Raw genomic sequence first — 23676 nt, 5'->3', positions numbered from 1 at the left:
CTCAAGTTCTAGAAAGCAACTTCTAGGTAGAAGTTCACCTTTTCTCATTCCTTAACACATGATCTACAGATTGTTTCTTTCCATAAACACAGACCACCCCCCCACCCCCGCCCCGCCTTCCCCAGTTGCTTGCCTTCTTGGTGGTGAGGACTGTCCTGCTGTGTGGTTTGTGCTAGGAAGTCATACAGCCAGAGAAGTCACATCCCTGGAGCCAAGAACAACAGTCAGTGGGCTTCGAGGAGTGCATTCGCCATAAAGTACCGTAAGTTGTTCAGAATCGGTCAAGCTGTTATCACATTTCTGATGAGACCATTTTAGAGAACAACAAGGGCAGGGTAGATCAATTTACATTTCTTTTTCTTGTGGCACTGGAAAAGAACATATTTGATGAATTCTCAAGGCAGGTTAAATAGTAACAGCAAATGTGGGGAGGGAACAATTGAGGCAGCTTCTGCTGTATTCATTATGGGGAACATTTGTACCCTCAAAGCTGCATTCTGATCTTTGTATTTATTTTGCCTGCCTTTCCTCCACTGAGTGTGATCTAGAGAAGTCAATGCATTGCATGACAGAAGCGTCAGAAAACTGTATTTCTGAATCAATTCCTGCAGTGGGCATCCAGAACACCCTGCCCCTAATTAGCTGGGAGAGCTTGGACCGTTGATGCAATATCTCTGCCTTAGCTCCCCATTCCTTCTCCTGTAAAATGGGGCTATTCCTTTCCTATCAGAGGGCTGTGATAATAAAAGGCCATGTCGTGTTGGTGTGAAAAAAAAATTTTTTTTAAACACCATGCAAATGTTTTCAGTTTTATTTTAACTCAAATCAACATGCAAAATCAAGATGCCACCGTGGTCAAAGTTGTAGGCATCGGTTCATCATGTTTCTGGGTGAAGTACGTGAAAGTGATTACAGGTAATAAATATCTTTTTTTTTTTAAACTTATTGCAGAGGCAGTTTTTCCACCGTTAATGAGGGTAATTTGACTTGGTTGAAGGATTGCAGTTCTTAAGAATTAATGCAGTAATCCAATTCAAAGATTTAAAGAGATCTAAGATTTTTCACAGATCGTGTGCAGTGAATGTGCTCCTATCACATAGCAGCTAATGGACTTGAACGCCAGTCTGTCATTTACTGTTCCCTCCCTGCACAGCAGCTTTGCCCTTGGTAGTGAGTATACTTTCCAAGCATTGCAGGTTATTTAGAAGTGTGGTACATTTGTAACACTTTTGAGAGATAGTATCCTATTTCCCACAGCCCCTAATTACTATAAAAACTGGGGTTATCTTTCTTAATTACACGTTTGAATCCTAATCTGCTAAGGTCTGAGGAATATCAGGCTCAGAGTAGCTGCCTTCCTGCTTTTTTTTTTTTTTTTTTTTTTTTGAGGAGGGCTTTTTCTTTTTTTTTTTTTTAATGTATTTTCAAGAAGGAATTCATGTATCATTGTATTCATACGTATAGGTTAATTCACGTGAATACAAAGGTTACATGCGCGGTATTCATAACTTTCCATTTTTGATAATGATGTATTATTCACAGCTAACAATATTTTGTAAAGCCTTATTTGTAAAGGATGTTGGAAATGCTCTTATTTCCCGATTCCATTATGTTCCCAAATATTAAAAATCCCATTTTGAAGCAATTAGAAGCATTCACTTCCCTTTCCACGTGTGCTCTGCAGACAGCGTCACCATACTGTGCACACAGGAACCTTTGTTCCTTAATTAGAAAAAGGACTAGAGCTCATTAATTGTGGTTCCAAGTGATGTCTGCTTGAACGTCGAGGCAATCATACGTGGCAAGGAAAGACTGGGCCCAAATCTGGGAGGCTCTCAGCTCTCGGGCAGTTCTCAGAACTGTTAAGAGATAAATAAACAGCCAAGGGTCCTTGGAGGGCTGTCCTCCCATCCTGGGCTGTCCCTAAGGCCTGGCCAGCTGCTCATTAGTTTTAAAGCCATGGAGATTTCTGTGCTCACAGGAGGAGGAGAGGGGAGAAGGGACCATTTGTATAGAAATCTAGACCTTTGCCTCTGTCCAAGGCCTATCACCTTAAGACAAAGACAGGTCAAGGTCAGGAATCTCCTGGGTTTTTGTTTTGGGATTTTTTTTTTTTTTTTTTTTTTTTTTTTGATGTTAGTGGACCCCATCTAGATGCATTTAGATGTTATCGAAAGCGAGTAAATTGCTGGCCAACTGATAGAAGACAGTTATGTTTTATAGGCTGATTTTCACTGCTGGCTTCAAAACATCGGAGGAATTGCAAGAGTTTTGAAAGCTAAAACTCCCAAACTGAATTGGCAAAGCCTTAGGCCCACATCAGTCGTCAGCAAAGAGCCCTCATTTCCACAACAACTACAGGCATTTCTGCAGCCTCCAGGAAGCTTCCTGCATTGAAACGTTCCCAGAACATCTTAATAGTGCCAATGGTGGACTCATCTCACTGGTCCAGGTGGAGGTTCCAGAAAGCAGGGAAGGGGACAGCCTCGGTGAAGATCTGGGAATGCACGGGCCATGTCTTCCTGTGGCTTGGCTGGGCTAGCAGGGGAATACTGAAATAAAGGGTAGGAAGAATAAAGCAACCTGTCAGTTTGAAAGCCGGAGAATGGAAAGCAGAGCAGTCAATTTGAGGGTCAGTTCACTTGTCTTTGGAAAGGTTTCTGTTCAGTCACATCCACCCTCTGGAAGGACGAGAACTCAGGACCCACTAGGCTAGTCTGCGGTCCTCCCGTGCCGTGCCACCTGTCAACTCCTTCCTCCATTCTTGATTTCTCTTTCTATCCTGCCAAAGGATAAATTGCCTTACCCCCACTGGTGCTAATGGAAGACGTTATTCACAAAAGGGAGTGCTTCATAAAGGTAGCAGAGATCTGGCAGGTGGAGGCCCAGCACCCTTTCCCCTGTGCTGATAGTGGTCAGAAGAGGTGAACACGGAAACAACTAGTATTTCCCTAAAATGTTCTGCCATGTAAAGAGACATGTCTAGCTAGCAATATATATATATATATATATATAATTACTGGTGGGGGAAATATATATATATATATATATTTCCCCCACCAGTAATTTTTTTTATGTTGCATTTCTCAGGGAAAGAAAAAAAATAGATTTTAAAATGTAAAAACCTGTTCTTCAATTGAGTATGCAAAAATCTCATTGCAGTATTTATTCCAAACCTGCTCTCATAATGTTCAGTCAAGGAGAAAACAGCAAAAAACAGTTGTTGATGGACTTAGCACAGAACTGGATTAAATAAGCATTAGTCTACTGAAGCTGATTACAGGAATATGAAAATGCAGTATCTTAATGGTACATATTTTTATGTGGCAGCTCAGTTGCCTTTCATTTTGCAGCTAATATGTCTATTCTTATGAGTCATTTACTTCTTTAATTACCTTTTGCAGGCAAGGCACCATGGTATATTAATGTGAATGATTTTTACTGCCAGTTTATCATACAATGCCCCAGAAGTTGAAAGGCGTAATTGACTTAGAAGAACAGCTCATGAAGGAAACAATATTTAGTTGACAGTTTTGCTTGTACTCTCTGTTGACGTTTATGAGTTTACACTATGCTAAAGGAGTAATAAACACAATTTTCTTTCAATAACAGGAAAGGGTAGCTCCTAAAATACGTTTGTGGAAAGCACATTTGTTCATTTCTTGAATAATATGAAAATAACACATTTCTAGTGATAAGACCTCTCAGATTGCCAATTGAATTAAACCTTTGAAGGTGCATTTATAACCTGTCTCGGAGCATTAGGAGATATTAGGGTTCGTGCGACTGAATCGATTTAATGAATATTTAAATTATATACAGATTTGGATAAATCATATTTAAATCTAGGTGTTAGGGGTGAGGCTGTTGGGTCTTGTCCGCCCGATTTCCGGAGGGAGGGGAGACAGGAAGGGAGCTTGGGAATGGTCTGAAGGGAGATTTTCTTTCTCCGAAGGGAGGGGAAGTCTGACAGTGTATTTTGGGAAAATAGAAAAGAAGGCAAGGCACAGTCAGTACAACTCCTTATAAGGTCTGGTCTTTGAACAGTTAAAATCAATAGTAGGGAGGGTCCCTGCCCTTCTGGTGTCTGGATGGTCCCTTGAGTTGACTTGGGCAGTTAGCAAGTGCCAATTTGTTTCAGCCATCACTTCCATGGTCCCGTTGGCCCCAAGCGGGCTCACCGGCTCTGGGCAGGCCCAGCTTTGGCACATCGGTTTAGAGGGAGTTAAACTTTTCACAGTTTTCTGGATTGTTTGCAGTTCAGTCCTGTGCAGCATAATGAAAGTTTTCTAGCCATCTGTTGTTAAGCTGGCGGTGAGCAAGGCCAGTATATCCAAACAAAGTTCTGGCCTGCTGTAAACTGAACCTGTCAGTTTAGCATAGCTTTGCTGACCCCTCCAAGGAACAGGGCAGCCCTTGGTACCAGGCACTCACTGCAGAGAGCTTTCAAAGGGGAACTATTTCGGGGGTGGGAGTGGGGGCCTGTTTACTTTTCCCTCAGTGTTCCTCTCACTGGATTGGACCAGTTTATACTTAATCTTTATGTGGATAAAGGGATACTCGTCCCCCCTCCGTTTTCAGAGCGGGAGGCATTGCTTCTTAATAGGGGACTGTAACTTTTAGGACAAGGTGTGAGTGTCCATAAAACAGTGTGAGGTGGCTGTGATTCGCAAGGATGTTCTGCGCGGTTATTTTTGTTTCATTATTTTGTCTTTCGGTGTTTGGGAACAAATAGTCCCAGGCAATGCAAGGTCCTGTATTTATTATTGCCTTATATAACCAAAAGTGTTTCAGAGGTTTCAAGGGGCTTTCTTGCCCCTTTCCTTCTGCAGTTTGCGTTTTACCAGCAGAAGTTAATACATAGCATAATTTAGCAGATTTGACAGTGTTCCCAGCTGTGTGGGGTGTTACCTGCTTCTCTGTTCTCATTTGCAAGGTGTATCTATTGCTTTTAATTGCCCAGCTTAACCATAAAATAATTTCATTGTTTCATGGTGTTTTTTTCTTTCCATAGTGAATGTCTAATTCCTGCTTCCTCCTTAGCAGTGTTTCCTTGACTCTGTATGAAATATTCCTATACGTTACCTGTGCGTTTACACACACCCCCCCCCCCCCAACATTTACCTAAGCCTCCCCCTAACCCTTGTCGGTTTCCTCTTGCTAATGACACCTTGTAGGTGCTGTTGTATTTTTATCTTGGTCTTGCTGTAGTATATTTCCTGTCCAGCATTGGTTACATTTGTGCTGTGTTAAGAGAGGGCTCTGGGGAGCCATTGTCAAACCTCTGTATCCATCTCAATTCGTTAAAATATCCAGGGAGAATGGCCACTGTCATTGAATAACCATGTCTACCACTCCTCTGGCTGCCTTAGCCCCTGAGAAGAGAAGTGGGCCACAGTCCCACACAGTAACAAAGGGAGGAGGCACCAAAAGGATGCATGTTTGTCTTCTGCACCAACGTGAGAGGGTTTGGGTTCAACTTTTACTGCAAACAAGGAATCTACAAGGGTCATGAATTCCATAAATGGCAGGGAAGGGGAACAGAAGAAGCAGAGGAACAAACCAGGAGATGCAGGGCTTCCCCTTTAAGGGACAGGGAGTGCCGTGCTGCAATGGTGAAAATATTCAATTTAAAATTTAAATGAGTGCACTTACTTGGAAATACCATACAGTCATAATCTGTTTGTAAGGTGACTGACACATAAAGTGCTTTTTTGTTTTAAGGTAAAAAAATGTATTCGGGGTAGAGTTTCGGGTGTAAATGTCAGGTGCAACGTAACGTGTACTCACTGCAAGAGTCAAGCAAATAACCTTGGCATTTAGGACACTGCCTTTTAGAACATGAAATTGTATTTTGTTGTGCGTCTTTTTTTTTTTAAGGAGGCCTACATTAAGGGGTCACCTATTAGCTATGTTTTTGCTGTCTTAAACTCAGCCCTTCTGTCTATTAAAATCAAACCACTGTGTAAACATTCCAGTGTTGTTCTTGGTCTCTACAATGGCCACGGGGATCAGGTTTCACCTGCCTGCACATCTTCAAGCAATTAGAGCAATTAGCGTGAAGCCATTTCACATTCAAGGATTCAAGGTCTATAGTGACATTCAAGTCCAGAAGTCTGAAAGGGAGAGAGGAAACGGCCTAGAGCATGGCTACTATTCCATGGCCCTGAGCAGACAATTTCTCTTTTAAAAATGGTAGCTCTTTAATGATATTATTATGAGGTTTTTAAATGACATATCAAAAGTTGTATATATCAAAAAAAAAAAAAAAAAAAAAACACCAAACCCAACAGTCACTGAATTACACTAATGAAGGTCTTTATACATGGCAGATTTTTGAAAAAGACTCTCAACAACCATGAGATATGGAATGTTGTTCCTTGCCCCAGTGTGGTAGTGACAGCATTCTTTGTAGAGGAAACTGTTTTAGAATGTACAAAGGAATTAACATTCCGGGTTTTTTTTTTTTTTTTTTTTTTTCATGGTAAACCTCCCTGTTTTGGGTAAATGTAGTAACTATAGCCACACGGGATATTTAGTCCAGAGATTTTTAGAGTTAAGTATTAAAAGTGACTTTTTTTTTTTTAAGGTGAGAGAGGAATAGCGGCGTGACTTGAACACAAGGAAGTGGGACAGTTTAAAGATCAGTAATCAGCTTTCCCAAGTCAGCTGTGTAGGCATGCAAGAGGGTAACTTTTAAGAACAGTTGTAGAATCCAATAGGGTTTTGTTTTGTTTGCTTGTTTGTGTTTTTACATTTGTAACTAAGTTACCCAGGAATCTTGTTTGCATGAGGCAAGCCCTTAAACTGATTACATCTTTTTAAATAGGTTAGTGCATTTTTTTAAATTCACATTTTACTGTTGATTTATTATGCAAAAGGAGGGGGAGGGGCCAACTTTAAAGACGCAAGGGGCTGCAGGAGAAGATCGGGATCTGAGGTCCCAGGAGGGCAGGTGGCCTGAGGGGGAACGGAACCCACCATGGGCTAAGTTATCATGTGGAATTCTCTTTCCCTTTAACCTGATGCCGCCCATTCACACACAGCGTGTGTTAGCAAACAGCTCTGAGTACAGAATTGCTGGGAGTTACCTTTTCTTCAGGTGTACCGAAGAGGCTCATTTTGAGAAAAAGTAGTTGTGCGCCTCTAAGACAGATCTGGTGATAATTCCCTTCTGGAATTGCCCTAGTTGGCTTCCAAGCACTTAGGTGTGAGCACTTCTCTATCTATAGGACTGAATGCATCTATTTTTGTAACTGAGGCTGGAGCGTGTGTGCTCATTCAGTAACTAGCCATGTCAGGGAACTAGACTCCTTAGAGCTCTGTAGCCCCATCTCGAACTACTTAGAGCCCTTCTCTGGCGAGATGCTCTTCCTGACCGCCCACTTGCATGGCGCCCAGGCTGTGTGTCTTTTGAAACTGCATTGCAGAGCAGATGTAGGGGATGCTAATAAATGCAGCATGCTGGACCCCGAGCAAGGTAAGGGTCTGCCTTTTCCCCCTGCCTGTTGGAAATACATTGCTAGAAAATCATTCGCAGCGCGTTTATAACGGGACCAGCTGAGTTAGACGGGAACATTTGAATTGGATACTCCACCCTTCCTAAAAGTGAAGAGGCAGGAATGGAAGTGCTGTGGGGCTCAAAAGGGAGGTGAGGCAGTAAACCAGATCTTTCCCATTTTTTTTTTTCCCTAGCCTAGTCCTCTGTTTCTGTGATCTGCCTTTTGAACTGTTTTTGTGGCTGATCAGTTCCACCTAATATGTCTCTTGATTTCTGCTATTGTAATACTCAGGCGACATGCTGTTCTCTTCATTTTTATAAGCTTTAGATGCTTCTGCCTGTCATATTCTGGCGGTTTATCTTCAGCGTCTGGATTTGCTTTCAGACTTGAATGTCTATCAAGCTGCCGTTGCTTTGAATGTGAGATCAAAAGAAGATGAATTCCAGTAAAAAATTTCCTTCCATGAAGAAAAGATTGGGGCCTATGTAAACATCCCACTGACAGTTCCCAATGAGTTATTTTAGCCAAGTATTAGCACCTGGATGACAGACAGTCCAGCATTCCATGCTAAATAACAAATCAGTTGCTTCCGTGGCAGAACATTGCCACCACAGCAATACATTTTCAGAAGGAATCCTTTTCTTCCTCCTCCTCCCCTTCCCCCTTTTTCTTTTCTTATTGAATATGGCTGTTCAGCTGCTCATCTTATTTTTCAAGCTGACTTGTTCTGCCTTTAGCGGTTTACTTTTCTTTACAGTATCTGTCAAGTTACTCGGGTGACGGAAGACAGGACTTTGATAATTAGTTTGGGGCGGGTTAAAGAGTGTTCGAGTAGACAAGCTAGGCATCTGGAGATAAACAGGTAGTTTGGTTGATTGCGGAGAAGGAAAATGTAAGAGGAAAAGCAGCAGAAGCAAGATCAAGGGCATATCCCAGGAATGCGGGACGATATGTTCTTTAAAAATACGTGTGACAAATTCCTCTAAAGTCTGCAGAATCTGAATTTTCTTCCTTTCTTTCTTCCCTATTTTTTTTTTTTTAAAGCATCCTGCCTATGTAAATGTCACCACAAAAATATCTCGAGAGCAGGTTTCCCGAAAACCCTGCCTGTGTGTATTCGTCTGCGAGAGTGAGCTGTTTGGCTAGGGCTTGGTCTGGCCGGGGCACACGTTTCTGATGCCGTGTCGCTGCTTGCAGACCTGGAGTGATTTAGATACGTGTAGCATTAATAGATTTCTTTAAGCGCTAAATGCAACTTTGAAAATTACCTGCAAGCTCCAACTGATCTTTCAACTTTGAAAGTGAAGAATTACTTGAGGAATTCTTGTGGTTTCTTTGTCATTTAGTGAGAGCCCAGCCAGCTACTGTGGAGGCAAAGCGTCCCGGAGGTTGCCTACAAAGGGCAATGTTCCAGTGTGCTTTCTCCTCAAGTGTGCTTCAGCCGCACAGCACTTCCTGTTTATTCAAACATCTTTTTTACCACTCGGCAACCCCCGCTTCACAGAAACAGCCAGAACCCATCTACAGCAAGAAGACGGAAATCCAAAGGCAGACAGTGCGAGCTCACTCCGTCAAACTCTTCATTTTCTCTGTAAGTGTCCAGAGAAAGGAAAAAAAAAAAAAAAAAGGAACATTTTGCTGGGTTAAACTTTTAAACTCGGGATCCGCTCCTGCGCATTCTCTGAAGGGCAAAATGAGATGTTCCACCTTGTTTACTGCTTTCTCTCTCTACCCACCCCCCCCACCCCTTCTCTCTCCATCAGAAGCGGTTTTCTTTTTAGAGATTTGAGAAGACCGTTGGTTGGTTCTAACTCCTTGTGAATCCACTCTTGCTTTCAAATGGGTCTTGGGATATAATCAGCTAAGGAGGCAGCCGAGTGTCGTCAGGACAGTTTTACAGGCTTGAACGTAGATGAGAACTCTCTCTGCCGATGTGTGACTTTGTTTGGTGTTGCCTTCTTTTTCTTCCTGTTATCACGAGGGGTAAGAGAGTCCAGGGATGGTGCCTTTGGAATTCTGCCTCTGCCCAATTGTCCTGTGATGTTTGCATCATGACACCGTCATCACTTGTGAATCGGTCTTGATAATATTTGTACCAATTTCATGCCAATAAAAGTCAGACTGCTGAAACAAGCATGGTCATTATCTCACTCACATTACTATTGTTTAAACGGAGTGGGCTGCGAAGGGAAAGAGAAAGCCCGGCTCACTTTCTGCGATGCTTGTTAACTTTGATGTTGGAAAGCTCTTTTCAAAATTCTCATTGTGGGTAATTAGTATGGCAGGAAAAGCCCTCGGACCTGGGCTGCTCCTTCCCTGTGTGGAAAGAGCAGTGAGATCGCTCTTTCAGTCCTTTCTGTTGAAATGAGTTTCTTAACACATGGTTTGACATTTTTTTTAAAGGGTTCCACCTTTTCCTGTCTGATGTCCTCGCCCCTTGAGCCTCCCCCACCTCCCTCCACGCCCTTCCCCCAACCCTGACCCCCAACTTCACTGTAATTGGTAAGCCAGGTGCTAATTTTTTTTTTTTTTTTTAACTATGTACTGGTCAGGGAATAGACAGGAAATGGAAAATTAGCTCTTTTGATCTTAAGGGGATTGTTACTACTCTGAACCTTGTTTGTGAGTCCCCAGACTAAATATCCTTAAACTTTATTGTCTAAAACAGCATCTGTAGAATAGAGAAAGAAATGAGCTCTCTGGTTGTCTGAACCTCTAATGGAAGAAATATTTAAATAAATAAGTGCGCCTATGTATGGCTATTGCTGTGCTGCATTTTTTTTTTTTTTCCTTAATGTTCAGAAGTTGTTCTACTTTGCAAGAAAAAAATTAGGTTTGTGACTGCCTTAAGGACAATTTGTTTAACAGTAGGAGTAATTGCAGGGAAAATGGAAAGAGTGACTGAAGGTATTTACTCAGATGTCAGTGTAGGTGTGGGGGCCGAAAACTCAGTGTGGGAACAGTGGGCTGCTTTTCTTGGTATCTCAGTCTATTTGATGACCATCAAATTTCCCAGCTCGCTGGTTTTGTTTTTTCTGGATGGCATGTTTGATTATTTATCAGAAGGGGAAGGGAGTAGCTGAAGCAAATAAACATGTGACCAAGTTCTGTTTTGTTTTCCACTCAGAAAGCCATGCCCTTTAACAGATATACAGAAAATAATAAATGCATTGTTTTATGATAAAAGGAAATTATATGTGTCATTTAAAAAAAAAAAAAAAGGGCAAGTGTGTTAACCCTTAAGACTCAGGAGCCTTTTCGACTTCTGAGAATTTGCCAGGCATTTTACTGAGAATTAATCTATCGCGGCATATGATTTTATGGTGCAGGATTTCCCAGGATTAGCTGTTCAGCATTTAGGCTTTTCTAGATGCTTTACTTAGTTATGCCTGCCTCAGTAGCTCCACTTTTAAGTGGTGTGTGTGTGTGTGTGTGTGTGTGTGTGTGTGTGTGTGTGTGTCTTTTAAACAGTAATACCATTTGGTCAAATCAGTACCTCCTGCACTTTTGTTGAAGGCTCTGTTCTGACTTGAGATCTAAACATGAACCGCTCAGTTGAAAGAAAGCGTACCAGAGTTTCTGTGGCTGGTGTATAGCCTACTTTATTAGAGGCCAACTTCTGCTCCTCTCTTTAAAGGTGATAGGCAGATCCTGTAATGCAAATAATGACGTGTACCTCTCTGTCCCTCAAAAAACACCTTCTAGACTTCAATATTATGCAATGCGTATAATGATCTTCAGGATTGTTATCTCACATCGAGGCCTCCAGAGACTGAGGGGAGGGCTCAAATCCACATTAAATGCAGATTTTAACACAAGCACGCCAAAAACAGAATGTCGTCGTCGTTGTTGTTGTTTTAATTCTCAGGTGGGCTTTGGAAACCGTATGTAGACATGTTCTGTACTTACGCATGGGCTGACATTCGTGCGCACACCTGTACGTTTGCAATAACTAAAGGATTTTCTATAGGGGCTTCCTCTTTGATTCCTATCGTGAGAAAGCGACGGGCGTGATCCTAGCATGGTACCTAGCCCTGTCACATCAAGCCTTGTAAATCATAGTTGAAAATCTGCCTCGTTGCCTATACTGTTTTTGGAATGCGAATTGGAAACGTGCACACAGAGGGATTCCCTCTTCATTGACTATATAAGGGAACAATGCAGCGGACGCTCACAGCACAGCCCCCACCAGCCTGGCCCTGCATGTATGTCCCTGGGAGCTAGCTTTGCTCCAGAGAGGGCAGCCATGGGACCCGTAGCCTTTCTGCCTCCTCTGTTGTCATCTCAGGTGACTCTCCAGAAGGCAGTTGGGTTGGATAATCATACCTTGTACTCGTACAGAGCCCTTTGTCTGGGAAATCAAAGTGCCTGACTAATGCTAACTCGTTAATACTCAGAACACCCTTGGGACATAGGTAGGCTGCAAACATTATCCCACTTTTGAGGTGGGAAAACGTCCTGTTGTTAAAGCAGTTTACAACTTCCGGGTGTGTCTGTACTTAATGGTCAGGCTAGACCTGAATGGGTATGATGCAGGTGCCATGAGAAGCATTTTCCCTGTGCCGTGCTCAACCCCGACCACAGGCAGTCCCATGAGAAAGTGTTTTACCATGAAGAAACCTTACTGGAAAATGTAGCTAGTGCACGGTACTGATGGTGGGGAAGGAGGAGCCAACGAAGACCGACGAAGCTTAGTTTGAGTCTATTTAGGATCCAGTGTAGGATTTTGTCTTTGTTGTTTATACGATACGGCTTGGGCTGAAATGTTAAATATTTGTTTTATTTCACATTCACTCGATATGATGTTGGCAATTTAACTTCCACAAAACTCAAGTTCTTTTGTTCTTTGCAAAGACACAGAGTCCTGCTCATTGGCTGTGCAAGATTGAGTCAGAAGTTACTCTGTAGTCTCCCCCTTTGGGGGCCAAACAGTTGAAACATTGTGTTAACCCTAGATGTTACTATGTGATTCTTCGGTTCTGGTGTGTCTTAAGCCTCCCTGAAATGGTTACTAAGCACAGTGAAAAAATTAGTCATGTGCCATTTGCTGTTTAAAGTCTTCGGTTGAAAGCTTTTTCAGAAATCTCTAGAGTAGGGTGGTAGTTTTTAGGTTGTTTGGTCCCCAGTACTGTTGGTTTGAACCTGAATGTAGAAATTAGATTTGAAAACTCTCTCTTAAAAATGTGTTTTTAATTTTAAAAAGTAATTTTGAAAAGATCCTAAATAATGTGATTCCAGGGTTGCTTAAGAAAATTACTTTCCTTAAGCATACTTCCAAATGTTAACCTTATATCAATACATAGGTGATGATATTACACTTTATTTTTTATTTTCCTAATTCATTTATGCATTTCCCATGTCTTCCACCATGAGATTATTACTTTCGTGCTCAGTGATCCTTTGTAAAGTGCTTTTTGAAGTCACTGAAGAATCACTTACCGAATGTCAGGTCCTAGCCTATGGGCCTTACACGTGCTAATTGTGATGTAGAAACTGTTATTTCCTCCCATTCTTACAGGTGGAGAAACTGCGGCACAGAGAGGTTAAGTAACTTACCCAAGGTCACACAGCTGGCAAGTGGTAGATCTGGGGTTCAAATCAGGTAGAATGGGTTCGTATTCAGGTCGAACGACTGGTGGATGTTCTACCACCATGTTTGCTGCTTCTGGATAAATACGTTAATGTTTTGTAAAGCTAACTTCTGTTTCTTTGGAATTGTTGTGATGCTCTCAAGGTCAGTAATTCCCCCAAATTCCCGGAGAATCCTTATTTCTTCATGCATGAAGACTCAAGTTCCACCTTATGCTAAACTGTGGTTCCTGGAAGTTCCAAAACCCATTGTCCCACCATGAGCACAACCCAGTGAACACAGCTGCCCATTCAATGAGCACAGTTTTGTTTTTAATCCCCTTTTTAAGAAAATATTTCTAATTCCTTGACCAGAGCCCTGAAATCTTTTCTTTTGCTCTCTTCTATCTGTATCTGCAGTATATTCACATGTATTTATGTTTACATAAAGGATAAAATGTTCAAATAGTTTCCTATGAAGTTACCTTTGTGGCTTGAATTCGTCTGAGCATTTCCAACTTTTCCCTTGAAGATCTGTCCTGTCAAGCAAGTACCTGTAGTTCTCTGTGAATGGAAGAATTCCAAATCCATGGATCCGTGGATTTCAGTGGCCATTTGGGGTTGTGTCATTCCTGAAGTACAAGTGAAGGGATTCTGATCCAAACTGCGTGACCTTTGGCATATTATGTAAACGTTGTGTTTACATCAAGCGCTTCAGAGGCAAGCCAGACCCACGGCTGGCATTCAGGGTCGGTGATCATTTTCTTGTTCACCAGCAGCCACAGCATGAGCATCATCATCTCCTGGGAGCTCCCTGGCTGGCCTCGAGGCAGCTATTCCTGCTGTGTTGTTCTTAGAGTCCAGGCAAGGCAGGCTTCCTTTAGGGTTTGGTGAGGGTCAGAAATGGCCATACTTGCTCAAGTGCCTTTGCCAGCGGAAGGAGCCCGGACTCGTGGTTGCAAGCCATCTGTGTGACCATGGGCAAATCACAGACCCCCTCTTGCCCCCTGTTAGCTTTTTGTACAATCACTGCCGTCTGCCTTAGATTGCCTGTGGTTTTTTCATGGTCCTTGTCAAGAGGACAATGACGGGTGTGAGGTTGCTGGGAAATAGGAATGTTTGCTTTCCACAAAATATATTTTTGTATGTATGGGGTAATGTGTTGTGGCAGTATATTACATTTAGTAAGTAATGTTCACGTACAGGCATCTCGTTAAGGACTGTCCATGCACACCTCACGTAATGCTTAGAAATAGCCTCTCTGTTCCTGTTTCTGTGTGTGTTCACTGCATCTAAAAATAACTCAAAGTAAATGAGATGATGTGTGTGTAATGTTGAGTACTTGTCTGTCAATAAACAGTTAAAAAGAATGCAACTTGTATTATTATCTTCCTCATCCCCTTTAACCAGGGACCAAGACAGTTTTAAGAGTATGGTTATTGGGAAATGCAAATCAAAACCACAGTAAGATAGTGCCTCATAGCTGTTAGAATGGCTGTTGTCAAAAAGATAAGACCTAGCAAGTGTTGGTGAGGATGTGGAGAAAAGGGAACCCCTACCCCATGGATGGGAATGTAAATTGGTACAGCCACTGGGGAAGACAGTATGGAGGTTCCTCCAAAAATTAAATGCAGATTCATCACTTCCACTTCTGGGTTTTTACATCCAAAGGAAATGAATCACTACCTCAAAAAGATACCTGTAGTGCCACATTCATTGCGGCATTATTTTACAATAGCCAAGATAAGGAAATAAGGAAACACTTACCCATTGATGGATGAATAAAGAAGATGTATTATGTATGGACTATTATTCACCCATAAAAAAAGAAGGAAATCCTGCTATTTGCAACAACGTAGATGGACCTTTGGGGCACTGTGCTGGGTGAAATAAGTCAGAGAAAGGCAAATACTTTGATCTCACGTTTATGTGGAATCTAATCTAATCAAACCCAAAGGAAATACAATACAAGCAGTTTTAGGGAAAAGGTCGAATCGATTAATTTTTAATTTTAATCTAAAAAAAAATTTTAACAACTTTATTGAGATAATTTTGACATAAAGAAACTGTATCTATATTAAGAAGAGATTGGTGATTGCCAGAGGTGGGGGACATGGGAGTGAAGGTTGTCAAAATCTACAAACTTACAGACAGTTATAAAATAAATAAATTCTTGGGACATAATACACAGCATGGTGACTGAAGTTAACCACAATGTATCATATATTCGAAAGTTGCTAAGAGAGTAGATCTTAAAAGTTCTCCTTTCAAGAAAAAAAAAAAAAAAACTCTGTCAGGGAATAGATGTTAACTAAACTTACTGTGGTAATCATTTTGAAATATATAGCTATAGATATCACAAAACATACCAATTATGTATATCTAATCTATATCTGTATATATAATCATGGAGTACACCGAAAACTATTAGAGTATTATATGTTAATTATATCTCAATAAAACTAAGAGGGGAAAAAGCATTCTGAGAAAACGTTTTTAAAAAAAGATTATAGCAGGAGGCACTTGGCTCAGTCTGTTAGGCGTCCGACTTCGGCTCAGGTCATGATCTCGCTGCTCATGGGTTCGGGATTCACATCGGGCTCTGTGCCGACAGCTCAGAGCCTGGAACCTGCTTCAGATTCTGTGTCTGCCTCTCTCTATCTCCCCCTACCCCGCCCACACTCTGTCTGTCTGTCTGTCTCTCCAAAATAAGTAAACATTAAAAATTGTTTTAAATAGTAATAAAAAAGGATTAGAGTGTGGGCACCTTGGTGGTGCAGTCAGTTAAGCGTCCGACTCTCAGGTCATGATCTCAGGGTTCATGAGTTCAAGCCCTGCTTTGGGCCCCATGCTGTTATTGCAAAGCCTGGTTGGGATTCTCTTTTTCTCCCTCTTGGCCTGTCCCCACCCAACCTGCTCTCTCTCTCAGAAATAAATAAATAAGCGTAAAAAGATTATAGTGACATAATACCCCCCTCCTAACAAAAAGCAAGCAGTTACAGCAGAGTCTGAGAATCTGCAGTGGGTTAAAATAAACGTGGGCCAGCAACTGTGCTTGACCTGAAAGCCATGCCAGGTAGGTGGGGAGAGAAAGGTCTAATGTAGATGAAGGCAGAGAATGGATACAGGTGTCCAGGGCCTGAGCTCTGTGTGGACTTGGGCTAACTTGAGAGAAAACATCTTTGCTCTGACAGCTCACCCTCTCCATTGCTGGCATTAAACGCTCCTTTTGAAAAATTCCACCTTTGGCCCAGCGAAAGCAAAGAACGGGGTGCCTGTCCCTACCAGAGCTTGAGGGAGGATTGAGCATCTAAGGGATGATGGCAACAGCATCAGTATCGCAGGAGCAGTTGATGAACTTGGACAGGTGAAGAGGTGAAGCGCAGTGTGAAGGAGAACAGGTACTGCTGGGTCTGTTTTCCCTCCGGTCAGCCTGCTTGCGGGTTGCCGCACAGCCATAGGAACTCGGGGCACTTCGGGGATCCGCGACCAGTGCTAGTCCCTTGGGTCAGAGGACATCAGGGAACGCTACTGCTTAAAGCAATTAGAATACAAGCCGAGTTTTTAGGAAGAGGTAGAATCGATTAATTTTTTAAGTTTAAATTTTTTTTTTTTAATTTTTTTTTTTCAACGTGTATTTATTTTTGGGACAGAGAGAGACAGAGCATGAACGGGGGAGGGGCAGAGAGAGAGGGAGACACAGAATCGGAAACAGGCTCCAGGCTCTGAGCCATCAGCCCAGAGCCCGACGCGGGGCTCAAACTCACGGACCGCGAGATCGTGACCTGGCTGAAGTCGGACGCTCAACCGACTGCGCCACCCAGGCGCCCCTAAGTTTAAATTTTTTAACAACTTTATGGAGACAACTTTGACATAAAAAATTGTATCCATATTTAGGTGTTAGGTGTACAACTTGATATTTTTGTACCTACGTCTACACGGTGAAAAGATCACCACAATCAAACTAACCTGTCTGTCACCTCTACATTATTACCCTTTTGTGTGTGTGATGAGGTTTTTTTTTTTTTTAATGGTTATTTATGAGAGAGAGAGGGAGGGAGGGAGGGAGGGGGAATGAGTGGGGGAGGGGCAGGTAGAAGGAGAGACAGAATCCCAAGCAGACTCCATGCCATCAGCCCGATGCGGGGCTTGATCCCACAAACTGTGAGGTCACGACCTGATCGGAAATCAGGAGTCAGACGCTCAACTGAGTGAGCCACCCATGTGCCCTGAGAAGTTTTAATTTAAGAAGTATCCCCATAGCAAACTTCAAGCACGCAGTACAGTATTATTAAATACAGGCAGCATTGTGTCCATAAGAATTCCAGAACATATTCATGCTGCAGAACTAACTAAACCCTAGTACCCTTTGACCAACATCTCCCCATTTTCCCCACCCTCCAGTCTCTGGCAGCCATCATTCTATTCTCTGCTTCTTTGAGTTCGACCTTTTCAGATTTTGTATGTGTAAGTGAGATCATGCACTACTGGGAAAAGTAGAACTTAAATGGAGAAGACTCCTGAATGCCTTGTAAATGTGGACGGAGAGCAGGGAAGGCAGATTTGCAGATGTGGCCATGGCTCCAGGAGTCCTGGGAATGAAAGGATCTGGTTGGAAAAAGCAGGCCTTATGTGTGGGGAAAAGAGGCAGGTAAACTTATGTTAAAAGATGTGATACCCGGAAGAGGCCTCTGCGTTCATCCTGAAGGTAAAGTACCCGCATTCATCCTTGCGTGTTTGGCTCTCTGGACTGCATATCTGTTTGCCAGAATTACCTGCAGTCATATTTGGTCTAATCAGTGACCTTGGTAGAATGTGGGTGTCAGGTTCTCGTGAGACAGTGTTTGTTTTTGTTTTTCTGTCCCAGCCGTTCCGTAGGTTTGTGACCTTGGGCAAGTCACCGAGCCTCACCATCTCATGATTTTTCCACCCTAAATCAGTAATCATAAAACCTTGCCCTGCTTCCCTCCGAGATGGTGGGGACACAAAGTAAGATGACAAGTCTAAAGCAACTAACTGGCATAGTGCTTCGCACACGGGGAGCCCCGCAGTATGCTGTTTTTATTTTAGTGTCGTAAATGCAGGGAGTTATTACACTTGCTGCTCTGTTTCTAGATATTCCTTATTTCTTAAATCCTTAGACTAGTGTAATCTTTGCTATTTGCATTAACCGCTCTGAGAAATGTAAATTATTGGAGAGTATTAGGGTAATGACAACGACCATGATGATGATTTGGTCCTAGTTAACTGTGGCCAAGAGTGAGTAGTTCCAAATTTTAGATTCTTAGTCTGGTTTGGGCCTTTGCTCCCTTTCCACTTCTGTGTCTTTCTTTTGTCTTTCATGTCAGCTGGAATGTTGCCTCTACATTGCCTTTCACTTTTGCTTCTTTCCCCAGCATTCAGGCAAGGGAAGGAGAAGGTATTTTGCAAAAAAGCAAAGCATCCATAGGGCATCCCAAGTGCGTGTGACTTGCGTTGCAAGGAGCAAAGGAGTACAACGCCGTATTTGTTTGAGCAGGAACTAGCTTCGGTGTTAGTGGTAAAATCATAGGAAAGTCTACATTATTTTGAACATGATTCTAGCCAGATTGTTCTGCAAGCTTCAAAAATAGCCGCTCTCCTCCTAAGGTCCGGAAAGATCGGAACCTGGATTGTTCATAATGAGAGTTGCCGGACTGCATCCCCATAAAAGACAATTGCAGAAAACAACAGGTTAACACAGCCAGTTCATAGTTCCCTTTGATTCACATATTTTCTACTTTGGGAACTTGGAGAAGGAGTGGACTCATTTATTTCTTTCTTTTTGGGCCCAGTCTGGTCCTTCCTTAACAAGGAGAAACGGGTTTGATGCAGCACCTAGCTTAATATTTTAGACATTTTCTAATAAACTTGACTTCTGTTTTACTTCCTTGCAACGCCAGTGTTGCCTACGGTCATGGCGCCCCAGGCTGTGGTCTTGCCGACTCGTTCAAGCTAGACAGGCTCAGGCTTGGGCAGTGCTTGGATGGAATCTGTCCAAAGACAACTCAGGTGCCGGAGACTGGGTGGTGGTGATTCAGCGTCTGGCACCGGCTCCAGCAAGGAGCAGCCAACCAGGGCCTCAACACGGTGGTTATAGGGCCCTATGTTAATAGGTGTATGGAGTAGGAGTATGGTGGGTGGGGGGGGGGAGGTTTGTCTCCTCTTATAAGAGACTTCAAACAGACTTCCTGACTGTTTATAGCCATTAAACTTACTTGAGCTGATTTTGCAAGAGGATCGTAGATAGCCTTTTTCTTTTTGTCTCATGAAAATTCCTAACCTTTACCTTCTTTGGCGGTAAGTGCCCTCTACACGGAGACTTAAATAATCAAGGTTATTCATAACTGTAAGGAAATACAGCATTTTTTGACCCTGCTTCTGCCTCCTAGGTTTCCTTTGGGGCTGGGACTTGTAGTCGAATGCTTCCTCCTGTTTTGGGCCTTATGATGTTTCTCTGTCCATGTCTCCTGTACTTGGGGCATGGGATGGTGTTTGGGCCCCAAAACACTAATGCTGGCATATCGTGGCATGGCGCGAGAGTACAGCGGCACAATTCTGTGTTCTTCTAAACATCATCCCGGTTCTTCTAAACAACAAAAAAGAAAGAGAGAGAGAGAGAGAGGAAGGATGGAAGGAAGGAAGGGAGGAAAAGAAAAAGGAAGGGAGGGAGGAAGGAAAGAGAGAGCAAGAGAAAGAAAGGAAAGAAAAGGAAAGGAAAGGAGGGAAGACAGGAAAAGAGAGAGAGAAAAAGAGAGAAAGAAAATACCGTGTCATCTTTTCTTCTAGGAAAACACACTCTAATGGATTGCCAACACTAAAAACTCCTGACTTCAAACACAATACACAGGTCTTTACGTTATTTGCTACAATTTAAAGTTCCGGGTCTTCTAAAAAACAAAAAAGAAAGAACGAGAGAGAGAGAGAGAGGAAGGATGGAAAGAAGGGAGGTAGGAAAGGAGAAAGGAAGGGAGGGAGGAAGGAAAGAGAGAGAGCAAGAGAAAGAAAGGAAAGGAAAGGAAAGGGAAGGAGGGAAGACAGGAAAAGAGAGAGAGAAAAAGAGAGAAAGAAAGACAGCATGGAGCCTGCTTAGGATTCTCTGTCTCTGTCTCTGTCTGCCCCTCCCCTGCTAGCTCTCTATCTCTCAAATAAAAAATTAAAAAATCAGATAAAGTAAAGCCAAAGTGAAGAACATAGGTGTTAAGTGTCACAGCAGTGATAAGCATCCTATGTGTAGCTTGAAGAACATAAAGGCATCTCAGTAAGGGTTTAGGAAGCCCCACTTGGCAAGTAGATATAGAAGGTGGAGGTTCAGGTTAGCGTGGGATGATAAAGAAATGGTAGTGGTCCAGGTGGCAGAGGGATGCTATGTCCTGGCCTCATCTCTCCTTGTCCCCACGCGTGTGGGTGACCTGCCCTATGCCATACTTCCTTGTGCACATAGGACAGTGTGTATAGGGATCTTTGACTTTTTCATTTCCTGTCCTTCTTCATTTCAATTCACGCACGTCATGTTGGAGTGCTGTAGGCATATTGTCTCCGGTCCAGTTTTTCACCCTGCCTGTCTAGATACTGTCTCATAAACTCATTTGCAAAGACTGTGGAACATTTTGAGGAATCCACCCCTATCTAAACGTCAGCTATTATGGAACGCCCTCAGAGTATACAGTATTTTCTCCAGCTGTTAGAACTCTGGGCTTGGATGGAGCTACATGGAACTTTTCCCGTCTAGGTCACTGATTCAAATCCAGTATCCCAGCTGATCTAAGGCTTTGCTATCTGCCCCACCTGCTCTTGGGGCGGGGGGGCGGGGGTCAAGTCAAGTGAATCAGCTACCAGTGAATGTTCACACTCTACACCCTTATTTGCATTCTCATCAAGTGTAGACCAAGTAGTAACTGGTGCAAAGAGACTGTTAAAGGCCCTCTGATGATTTTTTGATGGTTGTTACCCCCCATGTATTAAAATGTTAATTGGGGAAGTGGGTTGTTTCTTGTTTTTTATTTAGGACGCTAGTAACATGACTTGGTCTGTTAGAGTGCTTTCTTTCTTTGTATGTGTAATATTTACACAATCACTAGACCCGGAATCTTTCCTTGGGCAAATCCCTCGATGAGATTAGCTTACTTTTCCAGTTTCCTGTGATAACCAAGTGTTTCATTTGTAAATAACTTTTTTTTTTCTTTTTTGCATTTTTATTGGAGAACTCACTGCCTTGGAATGTTGTTGATTCTGTATGAATGCATGTACACATCTAGTCCTATCAGCCACGGTCATTTCTTGTTTTTTTAAATGACCCACACATGTTCCCTCCATCCTGCAACTGGAGTGGCTGCTGTGTCTAAAGCTAGGAGGTGATGGAGTTGCCCTGCACACTCAGTCCCAGGTCTGGCTGCGGGGTGATTGCTAGTGTTAAATGATGAGCACTCTGGTTAAGATGGTAGTTAGTTGCCGAGCCGCACCAAGAGAGCAGATTAGTTTATGGGGGAGAAAGAGCTCTCCAGAGGTACTCGAGGTGCATGTGGAGGTTGAGAAATGAAGAGAACAAGAGACCTTCCCATGCTGCTTTTTATTGCTAGCTTCCCCCCCCCCACCCCCCCACCCCCATACGCACAGTGACTGTTGATTAGCCTGGGAAATTATCTGAGAAACAGGTTTGATCTTGAGGGGTGGGGAGAGTCTAGGAAAAGAAATTAGAGGAAGGGTGGCTGACTCAGAGCAGCCTTTGAAGCTGGGAGTGGGACAGCTTGTCAGGGCAGACAGGAAATAACCGACTTCTCTCCACTGGCCCATAGCGCGTGCTGTCTTCATTCTCTTGGTGTTTGGGACCTCACACCCAATTGAGGAGATTCACTCCGAGCTGGTGTAAATTACCTGTGAGAAGAAACACACAGTCAAAGTTCGCAGCTCGTTTTAAAGAGTTGCAGAAAGAGGAGCGCATGGATGCATTTTGCTTTCCCATCCCAGTTCCTTTTGGAAAATCGGATCGGACTTTGAGCTTTGAGAGCAGCGAATTAGTAATGTCCTTGCACGTCAGCTAAGTTCTCAAACTATCTGGGGCAACTGGTCGCAAGCTTTGTTTTTATAAAATTGTGTCCAGTGGAATCTTCGGGGAATCTCAGAGGACAGACTGCAACCCAAGGCATGGGTTGGCAAGCTTTTCGTGTACAGGCCCGGATAGGAAGTATTTTAGGTTGTGGGGACCATCCAGTCTGTGCTGAAGGTACTTAACTCTGCTTTGTGATGCAACAGCGGCCCCAGGCAGCGTGGAATCAAGCAAGCATGACTGTGTTCCTGTAAAACTTTATTTGTGGATACTGAAAACTGAACTCCGTATAATTTTCACACGTCACAAAATATTCTTTCTTCTATTATCGCTCCAACTATTTAAGTAAAAACCATTCTCGTCTCGTGGGCTGGATAGTAACGGCTCATCTGTAGGATTCGGTCCAGGGGCTGTAATAGTGTACTGACCCAGGACCTCAAACGCTGTGGTTAGTCTTATTTTTTTGAGGACCTCCTAGTACCGGTGTTTTTGTCAGGCCTCATCACCAGGTGTTGTGTCAAAACTTGTATGAAGATTTTTTTTTTCCTTATGCCAGTTCGCTGTATGTATATGTGCATGCATACTGAAATCATATTTTATGTAAACTTATTGGTGTTTCTTAAAATACGGTAAATGTGTTTTTGAACATTGGCTACCTAGATAAACATGCTAAACATGGGGAACCCTATCCCCTAAAATATTAGCACCTGCTCTAAACTTCAGATATAAATAGCGCAAAAGTTGTAAACATGCTGATGCGAAACATGATTTGTCAATAACAGATGGCACTTATTTGCCGAGAAGGCGAAGGCTCTGATGAGAAAGGCATAATTTGGAGCCAGTAGAATCAGAGGTGTGTCAGAAATGTCCAGGCCCCAGTTAGCATAAAAGCATGGCCTGCGAAACCAGCAACCAAGTACCTACTCCCTGACTCTGAGTACTCAGAGCTGGTTGTGGCCCGCGGAGAGTTGATCAAAAGGCAACTTCAGCCCCTTGTGCAGAGCAGGATGTAGGTGATATCCAAGGCAGAGAGGGAGACTGGCCAGTCCACAGATGAAGGCAATGCGTGCCTGCCTTCCAGCCCTCTCCTCTGTTAGCTCACAGAGCCATTTATTTTAGCTTGTTAAAGACAAATACATGCCTGTGCATCTGGGCTTTAAGTGCCTGGTTTTATCAGTCACCCCCCTCTCTGTGACATCCTCAAACTACGTCTTTCTTGTAACCTGAGCCTAGCACTCAGTACAGTACCAGGTTGTCCATTGCCAGGCAATTGTCACATCTATTATAAAGGAAGTGTTGACTCAACCCAGCCCAGGAACTGTCATCAATAGTAAAAGGTCTCCAGAGGTGGGATGGGACCTTTTAAGTTATTTACATTAGCAGTTGGTCTGGAACTTGAGTCAGAGTTGATCCTTGCTTCTTACAAGATACACTTCCTTTATTCATATCCTTTCTCTTTCTCCCTCCCGCCCTTACTAACCCTCCCGTCTTCTCCGTCATACGCACGCAGACACACGTCCGTGCTCTTTATTATTCTGTATC

At 42.9% G+C, this 23676-nt stretch overlaps 1 protein-coding gene across 6 annotated transcripts in view; it reads left to right on the top strand.

Annotated features, from left to right (window-relative positions):
• Nucleotides 1-23676, top strand: part of FOXP1 (forkhead box P1) — a 507364-nt gene that overhangs the window by 323702 nt on the left and 159986 nt on the right. Inside the window, exons 1-2 of one of the 6 annotated variants that reach the window (XM_045493552.1) lie at nucleotides 7247-7480; nucleotides 8849-9093. The exons of 1 other annotated variant lie outside the window; for it this stretch is intronic. In XM_045493552.1, coding sequence (XP_045349508.1) covers nucleotides 7366-7480; nucleotides 8849-9093 — 360 coding nt within the window. In that variant the 5' untranslated portion in view covers nucleotides 7247-7365. Of the gene's footprint in view, nucleotides 1-7246; nucleotides 7481-8848; nucleotides 9094-23676 lie in introns of those variants that run through there. 4 more of the 6 variants (XM_045493545.1, XM_045493544.1, XM_045493543.1 and 1 more) reach the window with 4 other exon arrangements.

The sequence above is a fragment of the Leopardus geoffroyi genome, chromosome A2 (assembly GCF_018350155.1).
Source record: "Leopardus geoffroyi isolate Oge1 chromosome A2, O.geoffroyi_Oge1_pat1.0, whole genome shotgun sequence".
In the NCBI taxonomy this organism is placed as follows: domain Eukaryota; kingdom Metazoa; phylum Chordata; class Mammalia; order Carnivora; family Felidae; genus Leopardus; species Leopardus geoffroyi.
This window is presented reverse-complemented; position numbering and strand designations above follow the sequence as displayed.